Below are 27,290 nucleotides of genomic sequence, written 5' to 3' on the forward strand. Positions count from 1 at the left end.
CCTCAGTGAAATCTCCTTGCATGTTCTGTACTCAGAAGAGACCTACAGCTTATATCATGCAACACTGTGAAATGTTTAAGACCAACATCAGTGTTCATTGAAGTCTTCCAGCAAATGTAATCCTTACTAATCTTAATTACCATTCAGAAAACTGGAACCATTTCTTAAATACACCTTGTTAATACATCATCTCAAATATGCTTATGTGTGATATTACCTGTGGACAATACTGGAACAGTCAGAGGGTGCTAGATGCCTTGTATTGACTGGTATTGTCTTTCTCTCACACACACACACCCCAAAACCAGACTGGAGAGAGGAAGTTTGTGGTTGCTGGATCCCAGAGAACCAATACTCTTCAGAAATCTTTCTTCTTGGAAATTGGAATTTCTAGGTTCTAAGAATCATAGACTTGCCCAGTTACGTCACTTCAGAAAAGGCAAACTGCTCTAAGCAGTGGGTGTGCGAGGAGAGCCTGGGAGAGACAAATGACCTAATGGGGACAGAGGCAGCTGGACATACCTTTCGCCTCCTCCTTTGTAAAATGGGAGGACTGTTTTCGGCCTGTTCAGTGACCCAGCACGGCCCTTTGTAACTGCACGCTTTTGTAAACTGTAAACTATAAGCTGAAATGAGGGGAACATAACATAGAATTCCTGCTCCCTGGGCCACAGCCCTTGCCCCACCCCACTCCACAAGGACAGAGAGAGAAGAATTAAGTAGTTAGTCAAGCAAGAGGTCGAATGAGGGGCTCCTGGATCCCTGTGTTCCATCCCAGCAGCCAGGGCACCCACTCCCGGTTGCTCTGGGAAGTTGCTGTTTTATTAACCTTGAGGCGGGGAGGGACCTTCTGTTAATTCTCTGTGTGGTTCCTGTTCTGATGTGGGGAGAGAGAGCATAGTAGCCAAGAGGATACATTTTCGTGGAAAATGTTGCTTGGTTTTTTTTATTATAAAATGCCTCTGGAAGGAGATAATAAGTAAACCGAAACCTCGACTACACTGCTTTCTGCAAGTCTGTAGCCAGAGACAAAAGAAAAAGCACATGATAAATAAAAGAGACTCTCCCCTCCATTTTCTCTCCTTTTTATTCCATTTTCTGACAAGAGCAGAGGAGGAGAACTCTGAGCCAGGCCTGCTTTCCCTGCACCACAGGGCAAATTGGCATCTTTCTTGGAAGTGTGATATAAAGCCTATAACCCAAATCATATGGGTCTCTGTAGTCTGTCTCCGGAGGGGACTTCAGGCTGCTATCACTGCCTGAAAACCCACTACTGGGAGGAGATCCTCAGGAGCAGGGCCCTACTTGGGTGTTAGTCATTTGTAAGGTCTAATGATCCCAAACAAGGATGAGAATCTGTCCATACAGAAGTCTCTCCTCTCTGCCAGAGGAAAACTCTGTATAAGGGATGAGGGGACCCAAAGTACAGCAGGGAGACTGCCTTGGCCTCAAAACTCCAAGTCCAGAGGCCAGCCTTGAGCCTGACGGGCTCTGTCAGCCATTCCTTGTGTGGAAAGAAAGTGACACAGCAGCCAGGTGTGGTGTGGTGGCGCACGCCTGTAATCCCAGTGAGTCAGGAGGCTGAGGCAGGAGTTCAAGGCCGGCCTCAGCAACCTAGCAAGACCCTGTCTTAAAATAAAAAAATATAACAAGGGCTGGGGGTGTAGCTCAGTGGGAAAGTGCCCCTAGGTTCAGTCCCTAGTACCAGGAAAAAAGTTCCAGAGCCTCAGCCTCAGCACCATCCCCTCTCTGATCTGCTGGCCTGTGATTTCTGTTCATCACTAAAAATGTTATGTGGGGATTTCCCCTTCTTTCTTTTATTAACACTAGACAAGTGAAGAAGAAGAAGAGTTAGAGGAAGAGGAGGAGGACCTAGAAGAAGATAGGAAATCAACAAAAGAAGAAGAAAGTGAACTGCCAAAGTCCCCGGAGCCACCACCAGTCCCTGTCCTGGCTCCCACCGAGGGACCACCTCTGCAGGCCCTTGGCCAGCCCTCTGGCTCCTTCATCTGTGAAATGCCCAACTGTGGGGCTGTAAGTGTCTGTGTTGTCCAGGGATCTGGGACAAGTGAGGGCCGTGCAGCTGCCCCTGGCTATGAGATGATGAATTTTGGAAAGGCTACACTTTGAGCAATGAAAATTTGGTAGAGGCCGCTCCATGGGGCCATAGTTTCCTTATTCATTCAGTCAAGATATTTATGGCATGTGTTCTGTGTCAAGCTTGATGCTGTGTGCTGGAGGACATAAAAAGGTCCCTAGCCTGGCTCAGTGGCCCATGCCTGTAATACCAGCAACTAGGTAAGGCTGAGGCAGGAGGATCACAAGTTAGAGGCCAGCCTCAGCAACTTAGTGAGACCCTGTCTCAAAATAAAAAATAAAAAGGGCTGGGGATGGAGCTCAGTGATAGAGCACTCTGGGTTCAATCCCAGTACCACCCCTACCAACACACACACACACACGAAGTCCTACCCTCAGTCCTCAGGAAATGTGTGATTCAAAGCTCTGCAGCCTGACTCGGGAAGTAGCTCAATGATAGAGCACTTGCCCAAAATGTGCAAGGTCCTGGGTTCATTCCCCAGCACAAAAAAGAAAAGAAAAAGAAAGAAAGAAGAAAACTAACCAGGTACAGTAGAACACACCCGTAATCCCAGCAGATCAGGAGCCTGGGGCAGGAAGATCACAAGTTTGAGGTCAACCTCAGCAACTTAGCAAGATCCTGTCTCAAAATAAAAAATAAAAAATGTCTGGAGATGATAAAGTGCTCCTGAGTTCAATCCTCAGTAAATAAACAAAAATTTTTAAAACTTCAAAACAAGCTCTGGCCTCCAGAAAGTCCACTCTTTCTTGATGCCTCTGCACCTCCTGGGCTGCATGTCACCCAAGGTCATGCCCGGTTGGCATGCATTTAAATAGGCAAGAAGAACCTCCAGACAGGATCACCTTTTTATAAATGCAATTACCGCTCCACTGCCTATAGTTTTACCTGTCTGGAAGGTTTTGCATTTCATAGTCCATAAAGTGTTACTAATTCAAATGTCATTAATTTGAAATTTGAGACGGTTGTTATAAAGATTTAGCTAAAGTTTGTCTTTGTATTCTGTGGGGACTGAAAGATTGACTGAACAAAGTAATTATGTAAACAGCCTAAAAGGGAGTCTGCGTAACCACCTGGCCTCATTCCCTGCACTAAAGGGGGCCTTACAGAAGCTGTCCCAGCCTTGTTGAGGGCTCCATGTGTATTTTAAAGCATAATTTTAAAGGCAGTTTTGAACTCTCAGGTTTTCACCTGTCCCCCAGTAGTCTGAACTGGGAAACTTTTCCCAAATCAGTTTTCTTAAAGCCAGGCATACCTGTGCAGGTAAATTTTAGAGTATTTTTCCAAAATGAGGATGCAGTTCCTTTAAAACGAAGGCTCTTGTCCTCAAGTTAGTGCTGTTGTCTTATGCTTGTATAATATAGAATGTATCAAATGCTGCTTATTGAGTCTGTCATTTAGATGAAAAAGGCAACAATCTTTAAAATATTTATATCCTAAAGCAGAAATGTACTTGATTTACATTTAAGGAAAAAAAGGAAAAAGTTAAAAAAAAAAGAAGAAGAAGAAGAAGAAGATGTATACATTTTGCATTAGCTGTGAGAACGGGACCTGCCAGCTTCTTTCCTTCTTGGATATTTAATGTCCTGGTCTCTTCACTCTGTCACTGCCATTTTGCATGGAGTGCTTCACTTTGGGGATGATTAAGATGTGACTTTAAATGACAGTATCTCTTGGTGAATTTGTTCAGAAATTGGATATTTCCTCAATTCATAGTTACAGTGTACAGTAAATTTTTTTACTGAGCTGAAAGTCATTTTTTATTTTGCCCCATCAGAAATGCTCAGCAAGATAGATATTGTTTAATGACTTTTTTAAATCAAAGGAGGGAAGGCATGCTGGTCTTATTCCTTGCATAACAATAGAAGCTGTAGTTGTCAAATCAGTGATAGATTTTGTTTTTCTCTGTAAGACAATAAACAGGACTTGCGAAATGAACACAGAGTAGCCCCTATAGCTGGGCAGCTTGATGGGCACCCCTGTTGGCTGTTAAGCTTAATAAGCTGGAAGTCCCGACTCTCGGGCTTCAAGGCTGGGGATTACATCCCCTTACTGCAGTGGTCCTGAACCGAGGACCCAAGAACATTCCATTCCCCAAGAACATTTGGCAGTGTCTGGAGCCATGTTCATCAGGATTCTGGAAGTGCTACTGGCACCTGGTGGGTAGAGGCCAGAAGTGCTGCTAAACATCAGCAGTGTACAGGACAGTCCCCACAGTGAAATCATCCAGCCCCAGGTGTCCATAGTGCTGAGGCTGGAATCCCTGCTTTGTGGAATCTTCAGAAAGACTTGCAGGTTCTTCCCCTTTGTATTCCCTGTATTGAAAGGTTGGGGTCTTAAACATGCTTAAACAATGGCTTCCCAGATGGGGGTGTGGTCCAGTGGCAGAGCACCGGGGTGTGAGGACCTGGCTTCAGGCCCCAGCACTGGGGACAGACGGGCAGGGTTTAAGCAATGGGCTCCTGATTGAGGCTGTACGGAGGTGGAGAATGTGCCAGAGCACCTCATCAGTGTCTTTCGCACTATTCCTTGGGGTGGTAGGGCTTCCTGGGTGGAGACGGAGCTGAGTAAGTGGGCCAGATTCCCGCCCGCCCTCTCCGTTTCAGCCAGAGCATCTCTGCTTTTAACCTGAGGTTTGAGGAAGACCAAATTCTTTAATGAAGAGGGAGGGAATTGGTTTTCCATTGGAGAAAAAAAAAGTTTGAAAACAGGTTCAACCCCCTCATTTTTGCATATGGGGGAAAAAATAAGGTGTCCCAAGGGAAAATGGCCCAAGAGCCACCCGCGAGTTATGACGGACTGGATGTAGAGTCCCAGTCTTCTGAATTTGAGATGGTGCCTTTGTCCTCTGTGCATGTGCCACGTTGCCTCTCCTCTCCAGGTGAGGATAATGATGAGGTTTTGGTTGGCTCAGCATTTGTGGTTGCGGTATTTGAGCTTGGCTTTCTGTGGCATAGGCCCAGAGTTTGCTTAGACAAAATGCTTGTGCTGTCGTTAGACACTGTTTCATGTATCACCTGTTTTACCAATGAGTAACTAATAACCCTAATTTCCTTTTCAGGACTGTAGATGTCATGTCACTCCCTTTCTTCCCCAGGTGTTCAGCTCCCGACAGGCACTGAATGGCCATGCCCGCATCCACGGTGGCACCAACCAGGTGACCAAGACTCGAGGTGCTGTCCCCTCTGGGAAGCAGAAGCCTGGCAGCACCCAGAGTGGGTATTGCTCGGTGAAGAGTTCGCCTTCTCACAGCACCACCAGTGGCGAGACAGACCCCACCACCATCTTCCCCTGCAAGGAGTGTGGCAAGTAGGTGGACTCGAACTAGGGTCTGAACCAGAGTGGATGATGGCTTGTAGGGCCCAGGCCAAGACAGTCTGAGGTTTCATCAGCTGCAGTAAGAACCTAGAGTCTGAACTCTCCTTCATGCCATCCTTAGGGTCTGTAAGGTAGACCTTCTCTGTGACTCAGAACTTGGCCATTCTGGGCCTAGAAGGATAAACATCTTCAGAAAGCAAACCTCTAGTGACAAACTTTACTCCTTTCCAGAAATGGTATGTGGAACTCCAATTCCTACTTTCTCCCTACACACCCAAACTGTATTCACTAATGTCATTATCTTTTCATCCCTGCTGAGTATTTTGAGAATGACTCCTGGACACCTAATCAGGAGCTCCATAACAGAGGTGTCTCAAACATCACACACTTACCGCCGCTGCTCACTCCTATTCCCAGGGCAGACATCACTAATGGAGCACCACACTCATTGTTATCACATTACGACAGGGCCTCAAATTCTATCATCATGCTTCAAGCGTGTACAACCAGTTGATTAGAGTTGATACATGGGCTAAAACCTATTTGTTGTCACTGCCCTCTTAGATATAGTTTAAAACAACAACTAAGGGGGAAACTGACAGTAGGTAGTAATAAAAGCAGCTAATGTTTACTGAGTACTTACTTCATGTACATGAACTCAGTCCTCACACAGAAACTCCAGGTGATGCATCACTGTCTTCATCCTTGTTTTACAAGTAGGAATTTAAAGTTAGGTAAAATGCCTTGGCCCGGGTCACATTGCCAGTGAAGAACAGACCAAGATTTGAACCCAGCCTCGTTCAGATGAAGAGCCTGGGTTCCTGACTGTTGCTCTGTCCTTTTGGTTTGCTTTGTTTGCTTACCTTAGGAAGAAAATATCGTTCATGGTAAGCTGCATAGTTCCGTCTCCTGGAATTCTAGGAGAAAATTCCAGTTTCCTTCCCAGTGAATGTCTGACTCGAGGGCATTACATGGTCATGCAGATCCTTCAGGAGTCTTACCAAGTTTCTCTTCCCATAACCTCCAATGCCACTAACACAAGAAATGTCACCTGGAGAGACACCGCCAGGAGGATGCCAAAATTGCCAAGAAAGCATCCCTACTTACATAAGTGAGGCCAGTTGGGACCTCCCCCTCCACACCCTCATAGAATGTATCTGGCTGCTTTGTAGTAACTGCTGTCAATCAGCCCTCACTATCTGGCATTATTTTAAAGAATTTTTACATGTATTGATTCATTTACTCTTTAAAATACCTTGTGAGGCAGGTGTTCTTAGTAACTTCATTATAAACAGAAACTAAGACACAGAAAGGTTATGCCACATGAGAGTGCAAAGCACATAGTCTGGAGCAGCCTGGTGTTCTTATCCTCTAGGCTATGCTGCCTCTGTTCGAACCTAATTCAGTCCCAGGACACCCACCACAGGGCATTGTACCCAGCTTGTCCCTTCCCCCTTGTGGAGGCAGGGATGGAAGAAGAGGGTTTAGGTGTTGGCTCCTCTGTGCTCTGCAGTCTTTCAGAGCATGCCATTTTGTCATCTTCACATCACCACCCTGCACACATCGAGGGAGCCACAGAATGAAGGAGTCCGCAGACTGCTCATCAGGCTTATTTATTTGGAGGAATGGTGAAGCCACCCTGAGCTCAGTTCTCTCCCACTTGTCCTGGAGTGGAAGTGTGGGGTCTTGCCAGTTCCCTCTGAAAGGAGCCCCCGCCTTCCATTTATCCAGTTCAAACAGGCTATAACTCCTTATTCCACCAGGTGGAGACAAAGGACACTTTAACAAACAAAAAAGCACATTGCGCAGACCTAGTCTGAAGCTCTGAAACCCAAAATGCTCCTAAATCTGAAACTTTTTGAGCACACCAACATGACACCGCAAGTGGAAAATTCCATATCATGAAACTTTGTTTCACAGCCAAAACTATTTAAAATTATTTTATTGTATAAAAATACCTTTGGGCCATTGTATGTAAGGCATATATGAAACAAATGAATTTCATGTTTAGACTTCAGTTCTACCCTCAAGATATCTCTTATATTTATACAAATATTCAAAAATCAAAAATAATTTCTAAAATCTGAAGCCATTCTGGGCCCAAGTCTTTGGGGGGGGGGAGGTGCTGGGGATGGAACCCAGGGCCTTGTACATGCAAGGCAAAGCACTTCACTTCACCAGCTGAGCTATAGTCCCAGCCCCCAGGTCTTTTGATAAGGGATATTCAATCTATTTTTCATGCTTTCTGACTGTATTTCAGTGGCATGATTAAATATGGCTCTCATTTTTATGTTGCTTGGATTCTTTATCTACCAAAAGTCTTGTTAAGATTTTATGGAAAATAGAAGTGTTTTCCGTGGTTTTCCCTACTAGGAGTGACATTAGGTAAATGTTCACAGATGCCTTATTTAGTTGCTGAAATTATGTTTATTTCATTAAACAGTTTTCAGTATGTCTGAATGGAATTCATCAACCCTGTTTGACTTGGATCTTAGAAATCAGGTTTTGGGGTTTGTTGTGTGTTTATCCTTTGGGCACTTAGAAGTGAATAATAATACTAATAAAGTATTTATGCCACCCCATCCATAAACATGGTCTCACATCTGGGCAGACTTTCTCTGAAAATGTTCCAGATAGTAAATATGTTAGTCATTTCAGACTGCACTCTCTCTTTCTCAGCTACTCTGCTCTGCCCTTGAGCACAAGAGCTGCCATAGACAGAACGAACAAGTTGACACAGATGCATTCTGTTAGAACTTTATTTATAAAGAGCAGGCTAGATCTGATCCACTGACCATAGATTGCAGGCCCCTGGTAAAGAATAATCCCCAAAATATGATAGCTATCCTTTTATCCCAGGGCTTCTCAACCTCAGCACTCTTGACATCTACATCTTTTCCTTCTGGGGAAAAGACCGCCTTCTGCAAAGTAGAATGTTCAGTAGCACCCCTGGCCTCCATCCACTTGATGCCAGAACACCTCCCCCACTTAAGGTGTGACAACCAAAAATGTCTCCAGACATTGCCCAGTGTTGCCTGGGAGGGCATAATCATCCCCAGCTGAGACCCACTTTTATTCTAAGGCCAACAGTAGAAAATGATAATATGATGGCCAACAAGAAGGAGTTTTCAATGAAAAGATGTGGCAGATATAGCTCAGAAGACAAGCACCAGGAAGATAGAAGTGAGACCATTGGAATTGACCACACAGGGTTTCTGGTGACCTTGAGAAGGGCAATCAGAGAACAAGAGGCTGATTGGAGAGGGCTGAGGAGAGAAAGGGGGATGCACCAAGTACATGCAGGCAGCTCCTTCACCAAACCGGACTGCAAGAGCAGAGACAGAAGCCAGGAGCAGATGTTGGGTTGTTTAATGATGGGGACTCTCAGAGCTCGACGGTATGATCTGCGGATTCTCTGTTGAAGAGGGCATGGATAGTGATGTGGAGGCAGGGAGACAGAAGGAGGAGAAAGAGCACTTGTTCCAGACCCCAGAAGGACTCAAAGGCCTTCTCCAAGGCCCCTGCCATTTTCCTGGGAAGGAGGCCTGACATGCCAATAGTGCACTCCTGTTCCCATCCCTCTTCTTACAATGCTTGGAGAGAAGGAAAAGGAGGTGATAGGCCACAGCAAGAGAATGTCAGAGGACTCTGTCAAAGCCACCCCAAACCAGATGTCCAACCTGCTTCCACATTCCCTGTAGGACACTGGGATTCCAATAATTCAGATCTCCTTCTAAATTTTATGTGCTTTGTTTTTTTCATTTTTAGAGTCTTCTTCAAGATCAAAAGCCGAAATGCACACATGAAAACTCACAGGCAGCAGGAGGAACAGCAGAGGCAAAAGGCTCAGAAGGCAGCTTTTGCTGCGGAAATGGCAGCCACAATCGAGAGGACTACAGGGTCGGTGGGGACGCCAGGACTCCTGCCCCTGGACCAGCTGGGTCTGATCAAGCCCATCAAGGATGCAGACACCCTCGATGACGACGTGGTCCAGCAGCTAGGAGGCGTCATGGAAGAGGCTGAGGTCGTGGACACCGATCTTCTCCTGGATGACCAAGATTCAGTTTTGCTTCAGGGTGACGCGGAACTCTAAAGCCCTGTTTGTTGCTTAGAGACAGTGAGAACCCATGGCCTCTGTCTTTATTAATCAGGAAACCTGGACTGCCTGCTTGTTTTGTAACCCTTTTAAACTACCTGTTTAAAAAGTGGTCGTTTTATTCAGGTTTAGAAAAAAATCCAGTTTCTTTTTCCTTTTTTTTTTTTTAATTGTTGGGGGGGGTTGGGGGAATAAATAATTGGCACAACTATCTTTAAGAGGTGTTTCATCTGGGCTACGTTCTCATGAAATCATTCCCAGCAGGGAATGGACCTGACGTCATGTTCCGTTGCTTTCAGATGTCAACCATCCTGGTTGCCTTCTATCCCAAAGCTTGCCATGTGTGTGCGTGTGCGTGTGCGTGTGGGTACGTGTGTGAAGCAGGCTATGCTCTTCATGCTGGGGCCTTGGGCCATTTTTCTCACCAAGAGTTATTTTTCTGTTCAGACCTGTCAGGAATTGTTCTTTTTCCTCCACCAAAAAAACAGATCAGAAGAACTTATTCTTTTTGCAGTGCTGTACATGGTCAGTGGAGTTCTGAAATTACTTTGCGTCACTTGAAAGATGGATGACACAACATTCACTGGGAATCTGCTGTCATTCATGTCTGCTGGACTGAAGTTTACCTAGATACCAGCTAAGAGAGGGTTTTCTAACAAATACAAAGGAAATAGCATTGAAGGCCAACAAAAATAGTTTCAGATACACTTTTGCTTCAATGTTTGCATTCAAACAATGAATGTGTTCATTACAAGTCACTTACCAAAGCACTTCGAGACTTCACAAAGCTGCACGACTTTGCTCTGCCTCCTCCTGCCCCTTTCAGCAGGGTTGCTGTTTGTACTTGAAGGCAATAAACTTTCTAATCCTTCAAAAATGTCACTATCCGGCTTTTGAACTGAGTCAGACTGACCCATCCCACTGTTACTGCACAAGTCAGACTGGGACTTAGGCCCCGCAAGGAGGGGATCTGCTCCTCTTGGCCCCCTTTCAGTGTTAATGCCGCATGACCTCCGGAGCAGGTGTTCTCAGGCCTCTCCCCTCCCTTGCTAGCTGACCAGCTCCACTGAAGGATGGCGATCACTCTGGGCCACTGTGCTGACACAGTAATGCTGGCCATCAGGCAGAATATCAGCAGAGGCATGAGGACGGGACCTGAGCATCCTTTAAATTTGACTCTGCAAAAGCATTTAGCACACATTCATGGGGGCCCACTGTGACCTGTCACAGCCCCACACAGGCAGTGGTTTCTGAATCTCAGGAAAGCCACAGACAAGAAAAATAACAAAGATCTTATTTCCAGCATTTTGTTTTCAGAGATGTCCTGGAGGTTTCCTTCCTCTTTAAGGAAAAAAAAAAAAAAAAAAAAACTGTTTTGTTTGCTGCCTTTTCAACAGGTTAATCTATCCTGTGTTTTATCTAAGAAGTTCTGAGTTAAAAACTGCCTGGACATCAGGCACCAGCTTGGTGGCAGAGTTATTACAGAACCATTGCAACTGTCATGTCATCATCAGATCTTGAAGTGACCTCCCTCTGGTCTGAGGGTGAGCCTGGAATGGTTCTGCCATGGGGTCTACAGATGCTTATCTGTCAAAAGACCAAATGCCCAGAAAAATGTTTATAAAGCAAATGTATCCCTTCTATTTGGAGACTTGCTCAGCTGTTCCAGTTTTAAACATTAAAAATAAACTGAGTTCTCACAGCAAAAAATAAAATGCACAATTTTAATTTTCCATGCAGTATAGGGTAAGGATCTTTGACTTGAAATAACCAAAGAACTCCTCTTTAATGAGACAGTTCAAATACCTGAATTAGTATTTCTTGACTATCAAAGAATTGACTTCCTAGTATAATATTGCACTTATTTTTTTTTTTCTGGAATGATCTGCCTGCATGGATGTATTGTGTTTTAGTGTCCCCCACCCACCCACCCACCCCAAAGAACTTTTCTTCCTAATGGTTAATGTCTTCAACACGGTTACTGTTTACTATCAGATGGTTTTTCATTAGTGAATTTAGACCTCTTTGAGAAAGCTTGTATATAAAAAGTTAACAGATATATTTTATGGAAAAACCCATCTTATTTTCAAATATATTTAACTGCTGTTATATTTTATTAGAGGAAGGTTGTAAATATTTTCTAGGAGTTCTATTGTAAAGAAAAGTATTTTTGAAAAAAATTAATGTAATAAAAATGAAAACATTTTTAAATAGCGGCTGTGATTGCTTCCTGGTCTGGCTTCTTTATGTTCTATTCTCAACAGATGACTTGCATGCCTTCCATATCGGGGTGTAATTTATTCAGGTTTGCACTATTATCAGTTGACATCTTAATATTCAGTGTGCTTAACTGTATTTTCCTGGAATGCAGGTACCTTGGTCCATATCAAAGCACTATGTATAGCATATTCATAATTTTTCTTTTGTAATGTGTGTATTTTTAATAAGGATTTTATGTAACATTTTGGCAAAAAGAGGACAGTATTTTCTAGTGAATTTTATAATAACATTTTGCTAAAAATGTTTCTTCCTAGGTCAGTTTTTGTTAAGGTGAACCAAAAGTCTTATTTTACCAGGGGTTTAAAAAAGTTTGAAGCTTGAAAGCAAAGTTATATTTAAACATCATATGTAACAAATAAATAAAGATGTTTTATAGACTTGTCCTAAAAAGGTGCATTCCTTAAAAGAAAATAATAATAACTGGGGCATTCTAGGTTGTTTCCCCTCCTGAGTGTTAAGCATTTTTTAAAATTATCACAATACTTTTTCAGGAAGAGACCCAGGAGAACTTTACTTCACTTTCAGTCATTAACCTTAGAAATTTCTTACAGTTCCTAGAGATGGGCATTCATCAAAGAGAAATGTAACCAAATACACACTGTCATATTTATTTGTGAAAACCTGATTCAATATTGCATCAGCTGCTCTGAAAATAAAATATTATCTTTCTGAGTTTCATTTGGTTTAATATTCCTTTTTTCTAGCCACAGAAATGATTTTTCAATGCTGAGTAAGTGCTAGTTGGTTTATGTTGACACAGGTTTGACAGGTCAGTTGGTCACACTTCATTCTCATTAAAGTTACCCTCTCCCTCCATCCCTCCTCCAGAAATGAGGATGCACATTTCTGCTTCTCAAGTCGTGGATGGGGAACTTGAAGATGCGACACATGCTTACCAGTATGGTTCAAGCTCAGTATTACCTGCAGGAATCTACAGTAAACCATCCACAGCATCCATGTCTGCCCTGATTTATTTCCATTTTGCATGTGGATTTGCAAATGTCAATGTATGTTTGCTTTTTAATGGTCAAAAGCAAACTTTGGAAGAAATTTGAAATTCTGGGTTTTACAAAGAATTTGCCTTAGGTGGGGACATTTACTGTTCAAGACCTTGATCTAGCTTCTTTGGTTTGTTTTGACTTTCATTTTAGTCATCTATTTTGGACAGTCCCATATCAATTAAAATAGTTCTTCGAGAAGCAGTGTACATTTAGCCACTGCTGTAAATTTAAAGTCAGCTTCCAGAGGCCCAGGTGTCCAATCTGCAGATTTTTCCTTCATTACGCTCAGTGGATCAGTCTTCATGAGCTAGGCACTTTATTATACCCAGGGCAGCGGGGAGTGTATAAAAATGACTGTACATGATTCCTTCACTACAAAGAATTTAATACCCAGAAAGAACAAGTAGGGACCTGGGAACTGATTCAGGTTCACCGTTGGGAAGAGTAAAGGTCAGGCTTTATTAATATTCTGAACTTCCTTGCCATCACCCACACATTTGCAGCAATTTATAGCAGATGCCCAGTAACTTTTGCTAATTACCTTTCTAGTCTCTTCCAGGTATGTTTTGTGTGTGTGTGTGTGTGTGTGTGTGTGTGTATGTGAGAAAGAGAGAGAGAGAAACAACCTCAAGTCAATTCTGAGTTCCATGGCTTCCCAGTCAGCCTTCCTCAGCAACAGCCAGCCAGCTGAGTTGTATGTGTTCTAGAAATGTGAATGGATTTTAATGTTGACAAAAACTAAACATAATTAGACATTTGAAGAAATCAAGAGAGCTGGGGTTGTGGCTCAGTGGTAGAGTGCTTGCCTGGCATGTGTGAGGCCCTGGGTTCAATACTCAGCACCACATATAAATAAATTAAATAAAAGATTCATTGACAACTAAAAAGTTAAAAAAAAAAAAAAAAAAGAAAAGAAAAGAAACTGAATAACACGTTCCTAAGTGAGCTCATCTTTGTCTTGTTTTTGCAGTGTTAGGGAGTGGGCTTTGCGAATGCCAGGCAAGAACTCTACCCCCGAGCTACACCCCCAGTCCTGTACAAGATCTTGGATTCCAGATATCCCTACATAAAACAGCCGTTAAAAGGCTGTTTTTTGTTTTTGTTTTTGTTTTTTTAATGTAAGGGATAATCTTTTGAAACGAATCTCTTCAAAAACAGAACTGGTGCAATCAAAATATAATTTTGATGTGCAAGATCTGTGTCTTCCTGCAGATAAAGCAAGATATACCTGCATCAACTACCTGCTGCCCTTGACCTGCTCATCTCCATTAGGCCAGACATTAGAAAGTTCTAGGCTGCAGGAAAGAGATTCATAACGGATAGGCCAAGCTTCAGAACACCATCCATCCCCACACACTGTGCCAAAGAGCCCTGTCCACAGCCCTACTGTTGGCAAAACCTGGTCCCCCTCACCTTTTTGGTGGTATGAGGGTCAAACCCAAGGCCTTGCCCTTCCTAGGCAAGTGCTCTTCCAGTGAAGTACATCCCAGGCCTGGTTTTTCCCTTTACAATGACTCTCCCCTTACCCCCAGCTAATTGGATCATATTGGCATGAGACTCAAAGCCATTAGTCCCATAGGCCATTCAGTGACATATGATATGGCTTAGCGAAGAAAGATGAGGAGATAGAATCAAATTCTCACCTCTCAGACAGTATGAATGAAGAAACTTGATGAGTTAGAGGCAGCAAGCAAAGGCAACAAGCAGAGCAGAGCCCTGAGGTGGCAGGAACTATTGGTAAGCAGAACAAATCCATCAACAGGAAGGCCCTCAGAGGACATCCAGTCCCTATGGCTGCCTGTAGCACACTCTTTGGGTCCCAGGAGAGTTGGGGCCACCATGTCTTTAAATACAAACTCCTTTTTCTTTTGTAGTAGGATAGAGTATGGGTATCTTTATTCCTTTCATCCAAAAGCGACTCAGATACAACTGAGCTTCATCAGAATCAGAAGCAGTCCATTGGTGGGCAGGAAAGGCATTGAACTAAGATTCTGAAGATGGTTATTGGTTCAGTTGCTAACCAACTAGTCATATGATCTTGAGTGAGTTATTTCTGAGCCTGTTTCTTCACCTATAAAATTAGGATGAAATTCAGGTCTGAGATAAAGTTAACATACATATACACATACAGAGAGAGAGAGAGAGAGAATGAGAGAGAGAGAGAGAGAGAGAGAGAGAGAGAGAGGGAGAGAGAACCTTAATATTACCATCATTGTGGCTGCAGAACACTTTCCAAACTGAGGCTACTCCAAGGGGCAGAGGTCAGCTGAGGAGCCATACTGAGAGACCGATGCAAACTTCAGAAGCAGCAACAGCTGGAGGCTGGAGCTGGGTGGGGGTGGGGTGGGGGTGCTGCTGTCAGGAAAACCCATTGGTTGAGACAGACCACTTTGAACATCACAATTAAGAGAAAGCCTAATGTTGAGCAGGACCCAGGGGAGTGGGCCAAGGTGGGGCACAGCTGAGTCCAGCAAAGTGCACATGGGCAAAGTGTGTGCTGTTTCCATATTCTGCTGCAGGACCACTCTGGGCATCTCTGCCACCATCCACATGGACTACATTCTAGTGAGCAGAGCCAAGACAGAGGGGCAGGAAAATTGGTTTCTGCTCCTAAATCTCTCATCCGTATATGGAATGTTGCACAAATCATTCTACCTTTTACTTGGTTCTCCTGCCTGCATATAGGGTAATATCTACTTGCGAGGAGAAACAATAACTTTACATTTGCACAATGCTTTATTTAGGTGCTTCAAGTGTTGTCATAACATTGATCGTTTTAATCTTCTCAACAACTTTGTGAAGCAGTAGGTACAAGAAACTGTATGCTGCAAATAGTAGATGACATTTATCCTGTATGTGGCAGGCACTGTACTAAATATCACACATCAGTATCTCATTTAATCCTCATAGCAACTATTTAAAGTGAAATCTAGTGTCATCTCTATTTGACATATGAGAAAACAAGCTCAGGGTGGGAAAGAAACTTGCCCAAAGTCACTCAGCTAAGTGGTAAACCAGAGATTATTACAAACCAGATTTCCTAATTATAAATCTAGAGTTTTCCATTAAATTGCCTAAGTAAAAGCACTTTGGAAAAAAGCTTAGAAATTTGCACAAATGGAAGAAATTTTTATTACAGTAAATCCAATCCACCAAATTAAATTACTGTGGACATTAATAACCAGACTGCTTTGGGTTCATTGTAGTAACTGATCGCAGTCATTGGAGAGTCTGAAATACTAGAGGAACATGTGGAAAAGAATGAGTTAGGAAGATCAGTAAGATGGAGATAAGTAAGATATCTGGGGAACAAAATTCCAGTTGGCTTCCAAAAAAACGGAACCCCACAGGACAAGCATGATTTGAAGGTGAAAATACTGATGGGACTTGGTTATTATCTGGACATGGGCTGAAGCAAGTCTAAGCAGAGCCGGTTGCAATCAGGAAGCCAACCCAGAGGCCTAAAAAAAACCCAAAAGCAAGGAATCACGTCTCTATGGTTGTTCCTGACGGAATACTCTCTCCTTTCGTCGAACTCTATGGTTTTAGGACGCCCCTGTGATCCCGGAAGCGATTCTGGAAGTTCCGGGCAGGAAGATGGCGGCGCGGGCAGCCTTTGGGACTGTGTGCCGGCACCTCTGGCAGGTAAGGAGCGATCTGAGCGGACCGGGAGGGCCGACGAGGACAGTTGTTCATTCCCGCTGCCCCCCAGCCCGTCAGGAGGCTTTCCCGGCATCTGTTGTTTGCAGGAAGGTGATGAGAAAGGGGTTCGCTTTATTTCTGATTGTCTCGTGGAATTAAACGTAAATGAACGAGTCAGGGCAAAGACAGGAACAAGAACTGTAGAACGTTAGAGCTGGAACAAAAATAGTGAACGTCGTGTTTCTCAGGCCCTCCATGTTCGAAAAGACAAAACAGGCTCAGAAAAGACAGGAAACTTGGCTCGCGAAAGTCAGCGGCCGAGCCGGCAGTAGATCCCAGACAGCCCCCACGAACTAAATCAAGACATCTTCCTGACACCAGGGATTCGGAGATTTAAATGAGAGTCTCTGAAGTCAGAAGAGTGGGTTAGATATCTTCCACACGTTTCTCTGGAAGAGAAAAACTTAAGCAGCGGTTCTCAGGCTTTTTGGCCAATGGACTCCGTCCCATTTTTGGAGATGAGGACTCCAAAGAAGATTTTTTGCGAATTTTAACTACCTGTATTTTTTTTTTTTTTTTGTAAAAATGAAACTGAGAATATTAAAAATACTTGTTTAAAAATTAGCCCTAATGAGCCGGGCGCTATGGTGCACCCTATAATCCCAGCGATTCAAGAGGCTGAGGCAGGGGGATCTCAAGTTCGAGGTCAGCCTGGGCAATTGAGCGAGACCCTGTCTCAAAAGAAAATATAAGGAGGTTTGTGTATGTAGTTTGGTGGTAGAGCATCCCTGAGTTCAGTCCCCAGTAGGGGGAGGGAGGAGTAACACTAATAAATTCCTTACATGTTAATATAATGAACATTTTATGGGAATTGTGTTCTCCAAAACAAAAGCAAATTTAGTGAGGAGTGACATTGTCTTACACTTTTACAGAGATCTTTAATATTTGGCTTAATAGAAGACTGCCGGATTTTCATGTTTTTTATTTCAGTCTTTTGCTATATCACATATCATTCAGCCTTCAGAAAATGCCACTGTACACTAGTGAGAGAATGAGAAAAGATTTAAATAACATTTTAGTGTTATTATGAAAATAGTTTTTTTTTTTTTTTTTTTTTTTTTGGGTGCTGGGGATCGAACCCAGGGCCTTGTGCTTACAAGGCAAGCACTCTACCGACTGAGCTATCTCCCCAGTCCCATGAAAATAGTTTTGACTTCCCAAATCTGAAAGTGTCTCAGAGACATCCCCTTCCCCAGAGGTCCTCAGACCACACTTTGAGGACCACTGTTTTCCATTAGATGGTGTCAGGGGTTGAAATTTTTGAAGTGCTAAAACAAACTTACCCAGAAAAAACTCCCCCACTCACAACCCTCCACACTCAAAAAAAAATTTTTCCCCCACTGGTACTAGGGTTTAAACTCCAGGATACTTTACCAGTGAGCTACATCCCAGTCCTGTGTATGTATGTATTTAGAGAGGGTTTTGCTAAATTGCCCAGACTGGCTTTGAATTTGCAGTCCTCTTGCCTCAGCCTCCTGAGTAGCTTGAGCATATGCTATCACATTGGGCCCTCTCAATTTGTTTAAAAAGAGAGAGTGTAAAGAAAATTTTAAGAACTTATGAGGTTGGTTAATGGATGTAACATCACTTAAGGCAGCTGTTAAAAACCAAGATTTATAGAGGAAGAGTATTACTGAGAAGTGTTGTATTCCTGAGATTTCTCCTCTTTCACAACTGAACTGTGTGGTCTCTGGCATAAATGCAGGCAGGAAGTTTTGTATGAGATTATACGCGAAGAATGGAACATACTTCTGACTACCTTGTATTTGTCTGATTTCCTTTGTTTTTTTGTTTTTTTTCTTATGAGCCAAGGAAAATATGAAAAGTTTTAATTTGTCTCTAACTTGAGTAAAGAGAGGAAAAGCAATAAACTAAGAATAGACTTTTAAAACATTTAAGTGACCATCAGTTGTTTTAATTAAACTTTGCTTGTGCCAGCTTGTTATTTTCATCTTCATTATATTTTGAGGATTCTGCTTTCTCAAGGTACACTTAAATATTAGGAAAACTTAAAAGAATAACAGGCAGATGACAAACTATCCATTATATAGAGAGGAGCATTTAAGTTTCCTAGAACAAGAAAGTGTTGTTCCACCAGGGGGCGCTCACAAGATAGGATTTGACTCTGTTGAATTGTTGCAGCACGTGGCATAGCAGTGTTGGGTCCAAGTTCCAGTGTGTACTGTATTTCAGTTACTAGTTATACTAGCCAAGCCAAGAAATGCATATGCTTGAAAAGATGTGTGAAGGCTTCAAAAGAAGGGTACTTACTCCAACTCTTAATAAATTAAATTATAAAGACAATCATTTTTATTGCTTAAAATATTTAAGCAAAGGAAGTATTAAAGTACAATTAATCCTTAAAAACAGTGGGAAAGTGAAATCATGTATGATGTTATTTTTTGATGTCCACATATTTAACTCATAGATGTTGTTTTCTTCCCTGTGGGAATTGAGATTCTAGTGTTTTGAGAGTGCATTTTAATTTTCAACCCTTGTCCTCTTTTATTCTTAATTTGTCCATTTTAGGTACCCAAACATCTTCATCTAAAATAATCAGATATCCCTTTATTTGAAGTATTATGTATCTTTTAATTTTTAGTGGAAATGAGTGGTTTGGAAGTTGACTTTAATTCTAACACATTCCCCTCACCCACTTTTTTTTAAGGGCTTGGGGAATTTGTCTGTAAGCAGTTCTAAGAGCAGTACAGCAAATAATGGTGCCTTTCTTCTGTAAGTATACAATTTGATGTGCCTAACTGAACTGGAAAATGGGCATTTGGGCTGTTTTACTTGGGTTTCTCTTTTTTCCCCCCACTCACAGCAGTACCAGCATGAAGTGGGTACAGTTCTCAAACCTTCATATTGATGTTCCAAAGGATTTGACCAAACCTACGGTATGTATTCCCTGTTTCTTGGCATAAGAAGCTACATTATCAATAACTTGCCTTACGATTTCATTTGAGTTTGTTTCCCAAACACATTATGAATAAAAACAGTTTGTTCTGGAATACTGGCAAATGTACAATATGCATATTCTCCAGTGTTCCTGGGTATTCATGCGTTATCTTTTGGAGTATCAAAGCAAGTTCTAAAGGAATACATTATTTAACCCAAATAACTGTGGTAAAGAGTAGTCTTACTTTTAGCTCAGCATAGTTGAGAAGTTATAATAATTAATGATGCAGAATACTTGATGTTATATTGTGGAAAAATACTTTTCTTGTAACTTTCAACTCTTTGTTTTCATTTTAAGTACTGAGTCTAGGCCTGGACAGTGCTTTATTTTTCACAGTGAGAAAAAACATTAGCACAAATTGTGGAAATCCAGAAGGATCTATGCAACCTTGTAGAAGCACTGATTCCATCAACCCAGTTTTTTGTTATTTGTAATTTTTAAAAATATTTCCAAATTCTTAAGTCTTTTCATTTCTACCTGTCAAAAATACAGTTTTGTATGAATCCTTCTAGACATCTGTCCATACATGATCATTTTATCCATGCATGTGCACACCAAAATAAAATTGTGTTACACACACACGTACCACTGTTTTTCTTTTTTCCTTAGAACTGAATACATCTCCATGATAGTATGTTTAAATGCTGGTCTTCAACTCAGGTGACTGCAGGGGCCAGGCTTGTAAGAGGAGGTGGTAATTGGGCATTGTGGCATACTGTCCTTCTACTGCTTACTCTAGCCACAGTGACCATGTAGGAAATTGACTTAGTGATGCCAAGTCACCCAGATCTTCCAAGCTAAACTAATGTCCAAATTTTTATGTGAAATCTCCTGATTTTTAATATTCATGACAAATTTTAAATATTTTTAAAACCCTACAAGGGATATAGCTCAGTGGTAGAACTCTTGCCTGGCATGCACAAGGCCCTGTGTTTTATCCCCAGCACTGCAAAAACTAAAATTTAAAAATAAAGCTCTACAGGAATCAATCAGAACACACCTTAGGGCTATATTCCCACTTCCTTGTCCCCCAACTTTTGACATAGGATATCAGTGTGTTCTGTTTTTTCAACAACTCTATTTGGAGTAATTGAGAGTAAATGTCTAGCTTCCTGGTTAGTAAGTAGATCTTTTTAGAAGTGAAGTAATTTAACCCTGAATCATAGGATTAGTAATATAATTTACTGGTTCAACAGGTGAATGAAATACAGATAATTCACCTCTTGGAAGACAGTCAGAAATGTCAAACCCATTATTTCTAAGGTCTTTGGGTATTAGAGTGGAAGAGATAGAAGTTATAGGTACAGTCAGTGTCATAACATTTTAATTAGACATGAGTAATACATATATTAAAGCAGGCAAAGCATACATGAATAAAACCTAATAAAAAAGATGAATAGAAATAACTTGACTTTGTATAACAATGTTTAATAATTTATAAGCACTTTAATTTGTGTTTTCTTATTTTTTCCTTGCAGAAATGCTATGAGCTATAGCAAGGTATTATTACCTTGTTTTATATATGAGAAAACTAAGGGGCAGAGAGATATGATTTGCCCATTGTCCTTCAGCTACAAATGGAGTGTACTTCTCAGTCCAGATCTTTGAACATGGTTACTTTTGCTAACAGAACCTGAGCCTATTTCTTATTGTATGTTACACAGTTCCATTTGGGTGTGCATGTACATGGATAAAGTGACTACATATGGGACAGATATCTAGAAGGATTCATAACTGTTAATGTGAGTATAGGGCTCAATAATTATTAAGTTGGAAGGTCCTGTTAATGATTTTATAGGTTGCCTTGAAAGTCCTTTTGATTCAAACTGTATGTTAACAGCTTCTGAGGGTCACTGTGCAAATCTAAATGTGATAATATGTAGGTAGTTAGGTAACAGCATTAAGATGTTCCTCAGCATTTTTCTTCCCATTTATTAGTAAACTAAAGTTGTTCTGTGAAGGATAAAATGTTAAGTTTGATAGTTACAAATATGAAAGGAACCACAACTGAAACTTTTCTTTTTTGATTTAGATAACCATTTCTGATGAACCAGACACATTATATAAACGACTGTCAATTTTAGTTAAAGGCCACGATAAGGCTGTGTTGGACAGTTATGAATATTTTGCTGTGCTTGCTGCTAAAGAACTTGGTATCTCTGTTAAAGTGTAAGTAGAACTTTTCCTAATCTGATCTGGTAGCTGCTGTAATATAATAACCAGGAATCTGGTACTGATCCCAGGTAGGCCTAAGCTGGTAAAATGGGTTACAAGTCATAATGGTTAGTTTAGGTTTGTCATGTTATCCAAAACAGGATCATCCCTTTCTGTCTACTGGAATTAGTGAACAGGAAAATGAAAGAAATCTCCCTGACATTAGGAGACCCAAGAAGCCCATGTGTCTGGGATCTCCATGAAGCAGGGAGGTAGAGTAGGTGAACAAACACGCCTTTCAGACCCTTTGGATGTGATGATCTTTTTGTCTGATGCCTCCATTGTTTCTACTCTACCCTAAGAACACCACTCACCCAGGAATACATGCATGAGCAGGGAGCTTCATGTGGCTTTGGAGTCACTCCATAGTAAAGAAGAACTGCCTCCTTTGTCTTGTCCCCTGCTCCTTCTGGTGTTGACCAGGACCCACTTGGGGCTTTACCAATCTGACCTTCTAACAAAAACAGAAGGCTACATTTTTTCCCAAAACAAAATACAGTTTTGTGCTTATCAACATAATCTGTTTTCCTAAAACACATACAGCAGACATTACCTCTGTGTCCACCACACTGTTTCACAGGTCATGCATTTGGTCAATAAGGGACTCCACAGGCATAAAACAGAAACTGTGAGTGCATGTATGTTTCACAGCTTGTTTGATCATTTCTGGAGTCCGTGGGAAAAGGTTCCCATTGCTTTCTGTAGTGTTTATTTTGGCCTGAGCTTTGTAACAGTAGTTGTTACAGATGACTATCTAATTTACTAATGGAAGTTAGTAAATGCCTATAATTGAGTTTGAGCCTGACCTACAAAGTTGTGGAATTATATTTTGACATCAGTGATACTGGTTTTAATATCGTTAGCTTAAGTTTATTGTCTTATCCATTAATTTCAGACATGAACCTCCAAGGAAAATAGAGCGATTTACTCTTCTCAAATCGGTGCATATTTTCAAGAAGCACAGAGTTCAGTATGAAATGAGAACACTTTACAGATGTTTAGAGGTGAGTTTATTTCAGCCATTCAGGCATTTTTTTTAAATACCGCAAATTCAAAATAGTATGTATCATTAACTTTCCTTTAACTGTGAGTCAGTGGACTTCCTTTAGCCAGTTTCTACCTTTTAGTTGTAGAAGGCAAATGTCTTTTTTTGTGTTCATGGAAGCCATATGATAGAAAAACCAAACTCAAAACCATCCTTTGTGGTAGTAAATACCCTACTAAATAAATGTAGATTATGCTAATTTTTTTCTCTCCAGTGTTTTTTCTTTTTATGCCAGCTAATTTTTATATAAAATAGCAGATAGCATTGGAATGCTTTGCTTCATGCTTCAAAATCCTAGTTTTTATTACAACTCATAATTATTTCCCCATGCTAATCGGATTTTCCATGATGATGATACACAGCATTAGGTTTTTCTTTCAACTATTATCATTTATTTATGTGTCCACTAGGGCTAGTACAGTCTTATAATTAAAGGAGGCCATGAGTTCTGGAGTCAGACTTACAGTGTTAAGAAGTTCAAGTTCTGGAAGTTCTGGTGCTTACTAGCTGTGTGATACGTACATCATCTATAAAATGAAAATAATAATGGAACCCGGCTCATAAAGTTAGTGTGATGCTTAAATGACATATTTGGGTAAAGCACTTAGAATACTTCAATCACATAATGAGTGATTGATAAATGTCATTTTAAAAGAAGCATGTGTGTTTTACATGAAAGCACTGTACATGCATGCCAGTGCTGTAAATGTAGGCATTTAAGGTTACAAAGTCAAGGTGCTACAGGCCTGTAATCCAACTGTTTGGGAGGCTAAGGAAGGAGGGTCTTAAGTTCACAGCCAGCCATGGCAACTTAGTGAGACCCTGCCTCAAAATAAATAAAAAAAAAAAAGGACTGGAGATATAGCTTCATGGTAGAGTGCTTAGATGTAGCCTAGCATGTATGAGGCTCTGGGTTCAATCCCAGTCCAGCAACAAAACAAAGGGATGGGGTGGGGATTCACAAATATGTTAAGAAATGGTTCCTGCTCTTAAAGGGAGATCTCAGTAATCCTTTTTTTTTCCTTTTGTGATGTTGGGGGTCAAACCTAGGCCTCATGCATGCTGAGCAGACCCTCTACCACTGAACTATACCCCCAGCCCTAAAGGATACAGAAAAACCGAAATTTTATCTATGTCTCACAGAATCATCTTGCTGTGGAGCATAACAAAAGTCATAAATTAACTTTATGTAATAATCTAGTCTTTTGTTTCTTTTTGGTTTGAGTTGTTTATTGCTGTGTTTTGTGGAGCTCTGGCTTTCAGGGTGGCATCTGGTAAGAAGCAGGCTTCAGGGCAATGTTCAGGGCCAAAGGATGTACTTTCTTAGGGGAAAACCTGGCTTCACTTTTACAAACAAACAGAAAACCTTAAAGATTTCTGCTTTAACAACATAGCATGAACCATTTTCATGTTTGATATTTTAGTTAGAGCATCTAACTGGATGCACAGCAGATGTCTACTTGGAATATATTCAGCGAAACTTACCTGAAGGTGTTGCCATGGAAGTAACAAAGGTAGGACCTGAACTTCTTCCTCTTTTGGGGATACCTGATTTGTTCTGTTAATGTAGGCATTTATGGGTACAAATATGTTAGCAAGGCAAGGTGGTAACCCAGCTGTTTGAGAGGCAGAGGAAGGAAGATCTTAAGTTCCAAGCCAGCCCTGGCAATTTCGTGAGACCCTGAATCAAAATAAAAAACAAAAAAAGGGCTGGTCTTGCCTCCTGCAGTGAAGGGGAGGAGCTGTGGCACTGGGAGTCATGTGTCCACAGTGGTTGGTGCTTCTCTCGTCCCTGTGCAGTCTCAGAATCCCCCATGTCCTTGCTGAGCCACCTATGAAGTCTCCCTGGACTTGGGGACCACATTGGGTGGCCATCCTTGGAAAATCACTGAGGATCAAATAAATTTTATACACACACACACACATATATATGAAGTGCCTTATATACTAAATAGCCTTCAGTCCATTTCAGAGTTCTACAGAAAGGCAAGGGAGATTTAAAAAAAAAAAAAAAAGTCAAGAGGATTTGACAAGTTAACAAATTCAATTTGTAGCCAAAGCTCATTTAAATTCATATTATATTATAGTTTTGTTTCTGTTTTTAGACTCAGTTAGAACAATTACCAGATCACATCAAGGAGCCAATCTGGGAAACAGTACCAGAGAAAAAAGAAGAAAGCAAGTCATGAAGCCTCAGGGAGCCACTGTGCCTGGATTCGAAAGAAGAGCGGGGCCAGATGCGAATGTGTGAATGGAGAGCATGTGAAACTGAGACAGTGTGGAGTACTCTCACTGCTCTGTTGAGTCCTCTTGCCCAGTTCAGTTGAGAACAGGGAATGGAACCTTAATGACAGACTGAAATGGAGTGAGAGACCATTTTATCTGTTCTTTTTTTATCCATGTCATCGTTTCCGTTCCAATTTTAAAAACTTGAGCAGCCAGACATTGTGGTACACATCTGTAATCCCAGCTGCTTGGGATGCCAAAGCAGGAGGATTGCAAGTTCAAAACCAGCCTCAACAAGTTACTGAAAGCCTGACTCAAAATAAGAAAAGGGTTGGAAATGTGATTCAGTGATAGAATTCCCCTGGATTCAAAACCCAGTACCGCAAAAAAATAAAAATAAAATATACAAGTGAACCATTTGGATACTCTGAGCCAAGAGTCAAATTTTATATTTTGTTTTGCTATTGTTCTATTATTAGCTAGTACTGATTTTAATTTATATTATTTCATATATTGGAATATGAGTGTATCAGTATTTTTCACACGCTTTTTTTTTTTTTAATTGTAAAGTTCCTTGAAGGAACCTTTGGTTAATTTAACTTTGAGCAGTTAAATGTTTTGATCTTTACCTTAGTGCAGGCTAACATATATTACCTTGCGGGTAATGACCGACGGATTGATCTTATTTAAACATTATGTTTTTGGATGTGGACATACTTTGCAGCAGATGAAGCACATTTATGACATGCACTGGACTCTTGTAACCCAAACCCTTACAGGACTGCTTCCAAGGTTCACTGCGGTGGCATTTATGCTCTCAAGAAATTACTTTGTGTATCATTTCATTCATCCTGTGATTCAGTCATTCAGTAAGCTTTTATTTGGTAAATTTAGCACTCACTACTATAGTAAATACCAATAATTGAATAGAATTAATTTTTAAACATTGGGAGGCCCAGATAAATATTTTCCCTTAAGTCTGTCACAATAAGAAGCCCTCTTCTTTTTGTCATTTGCTTTATTTGGAGATGTCTACTTTTCCATGAAATTAAAGCCCTGAAAGACACAAGACTACAATGGGCTGAACAGTTGGTATGGCAACCTCAGGAGGATGCTTTGTTTCTTTTTTATAGCAGAATCAGGTCTGTGTCTGTGGTTTCTTTCACATCTTTGGGGTAGTTATGACTTCTCAGTTTTTCCCTTTAAACTGATCTACTATCAGGTATCAGCGTTTTGAATACATACTGCTTGTGTGTCAGACTTACATTACTGTCATTAACATGAGAAGAACTATAGCCTGTGCCCCGTGACCTCCTGCAGCTCAGTTGTTGACTGTCATTCACAAATGCATAAAGCATACTCATCCCAGGTATACACCTCAGGATTAAGAACTAATCAATCAAACAGAAGCAGTGCATCTAGCAAAGCAGCAATTTGTGACACACTTTTATTTTAAAAGACTGGTCTTTAAAAATAAGTATAGATCCCGCATGTAAGCTTTTTGGAACCTTTTTTTTTTTTTTACAGACAGTGTAAATCACTGTTATAATTGGATGATGTGTGTGTGTTCACCTCCAGTGGCTCCATGTGAGCTCCTTCAAAGGCTGTGTCTATTTCTAACTGTTTTCAGACTAATTAGCCTATAAACCAGGTTGCTTAGCCTAGCACTTCAACTTGTATGTTAAAACCTTATTTTAAAATAAATAGGCAATTAAACTACACATACAGCAAAAATTAGCAGTATTTCTTTTGCAAAAACGTATTTGGCATGTTCAAAGCCTACTTGGTATAAACAAGATAATTTCTTATCCTGATAGGCTGAGAAGGGATTGGGGTTTGTTTGTTTGTTTGCTTTAAGTTTGGTCCTGGATAAAATGAATATTCTGAAAATTAGAAGCAATACCCAGGTCTCGCTTTCTGTGGTGCCATGAGAAAAACGAGGATCTGATGATAGAATGAACCAGAGGCAGGTAGAAAGTAAGATTGATTTTTCATTAAGGTATAGCCCTAAGTTCATTATTGCTTTCTTTCCTGTAAAGCGTATCTTCTTTGTATCAAATATAATTATTTGCTGGTCTGTTTAAAGTTACAGATACAAGTGCTGAACTCTGGAAAGACAAACTAGTTCAGTGCCAAGTTTCAGTTCTTTCAAAGAGAATGATACAGACCCATAACAGTAAATATATAAAGCAATTATTTTAAGACCGCCAGTCCCCTAACATTTTTACTTGCCAACCACCATTCCTTTCCTACGTTGTGTTAAATTTATTTCACCATTAGTGAGTAGCAGAGTAGAGAAAATGTGGACTTTGAAGTCAAACAGACCTATCAGATAAAGAGTTCAGACTCAAAAC

The 27,290-nt window shown here is 41.1% G+C and overlaps 2 protein-coding genes across 20 annotated transcripts in view; both read left to right on the forward strand.

Annotated features, from left to right (window-relative positions):
* Positions 1–10,907, forward strand: part of Trerf1 (transcriptional regulating factor 1) — a 203,651-nt gene extending 192,744 nt beyond the window's left edge. For 14 of the 18 annotated variants that reach the window (XM_047558824.1, XM_047558829.1, XM_047558825.1 and 11 more), the window contains 3 exons: positions 1,831–2,034; positions 5,157–5,404; positions 9,182–10,907. In XM_047558824.1, coding sequence (XP_047414780.1) covers positions 1,831–2,034; positions 5,157–5,404; positions 9,182–9,506 — 777 coding nt within the window. In that variant the 3' untranslated portion in view covers positions 9,507–10,907. The remainder of the gene's footprint in view (positions 1–1,830; positions 2,035–5,156; positions 5,405–9,181) is intronic. The other 4 variants (XM_047558833.1, XM_047558836.1, XM_047558838.1 and 1 more) reach the window with 1 other exon arrangement.
* A 5,475-nt stretch (positions 10,908–16,382) lies between these two features.
* On the forward strand, positions 16,383–25,359 carry Mrps10 (mitochondrial ribosomal protein S10). Of its 2 annotated transcripts, none has more exons than XM_047559761.1 (7): positions 16,383–16,435; positions 19,161–19,225; positions 19,317–19,389; positions 21,484–21,620; positions 22,561–22,669; positions 24,135–24,224; positions 24,816–25,359. In XM_047559761.1, exons 1-7 carry the CDS (start codon positions 16,388–16,390, stop codon positions 24,897–24,899), a joined length of 606 nt encoding a protein of 201 aa, XP_047415717.1. In that variant the 5' UTR covers positions 16,383–16,387; the 3' UTR covers positions 24,900–25,359. The 2 variants fall into 2 exon arrangements, with proteins under 2 accessions (XP_047415717.1, XP_047415719.1); XM_047559763.1 differs by having other exon boundaries at positions 16,387–16,435; positions 19,320–19,389.
* The last annotated feature ends 1,931 nt before the right edge of the window (positions 25,360–27,290 follow it).

The sequence above is a fragment of the Sciurus carolinensis genome, chromosome 7 (genome assembly GCF_902686445.1).
Source record: "Sciurus carolinensis chromosome 7, mSciCar1.2, whole genome shotgun sequence".
NCBI lineage: Eukaryota > Metazoa > Chordata > Mammalia > Rodentia > Sciuridae > Sciurus > Sciurus carolinensis.

Excerpts from the sequence above, each read along its gene's own strand:
- Mrps10 (XM_047559761.1), top strand. The coding sequence starts at position 16,388 with ATGGCGGCGCGGGCAGCCTTTGGGACTGTGTGCCGGCACCTCTGGCAG. Across the intron at positions 19,226-19,316 it reads AATAATGGTGCCTTTCTTCT|CAGTACCAGCATGAAGTGGG; the intron begins GTAAGTATACAA and ends CCCCACTCACAG. Across the intron at positions 21,621-22,560 it reads CTTGGTATCTCTGTTAAAGT|ACATGAACCTCCAAGGAAAA; the intron begins GTAAGTAGAACT and ends CATTAATTTCAG.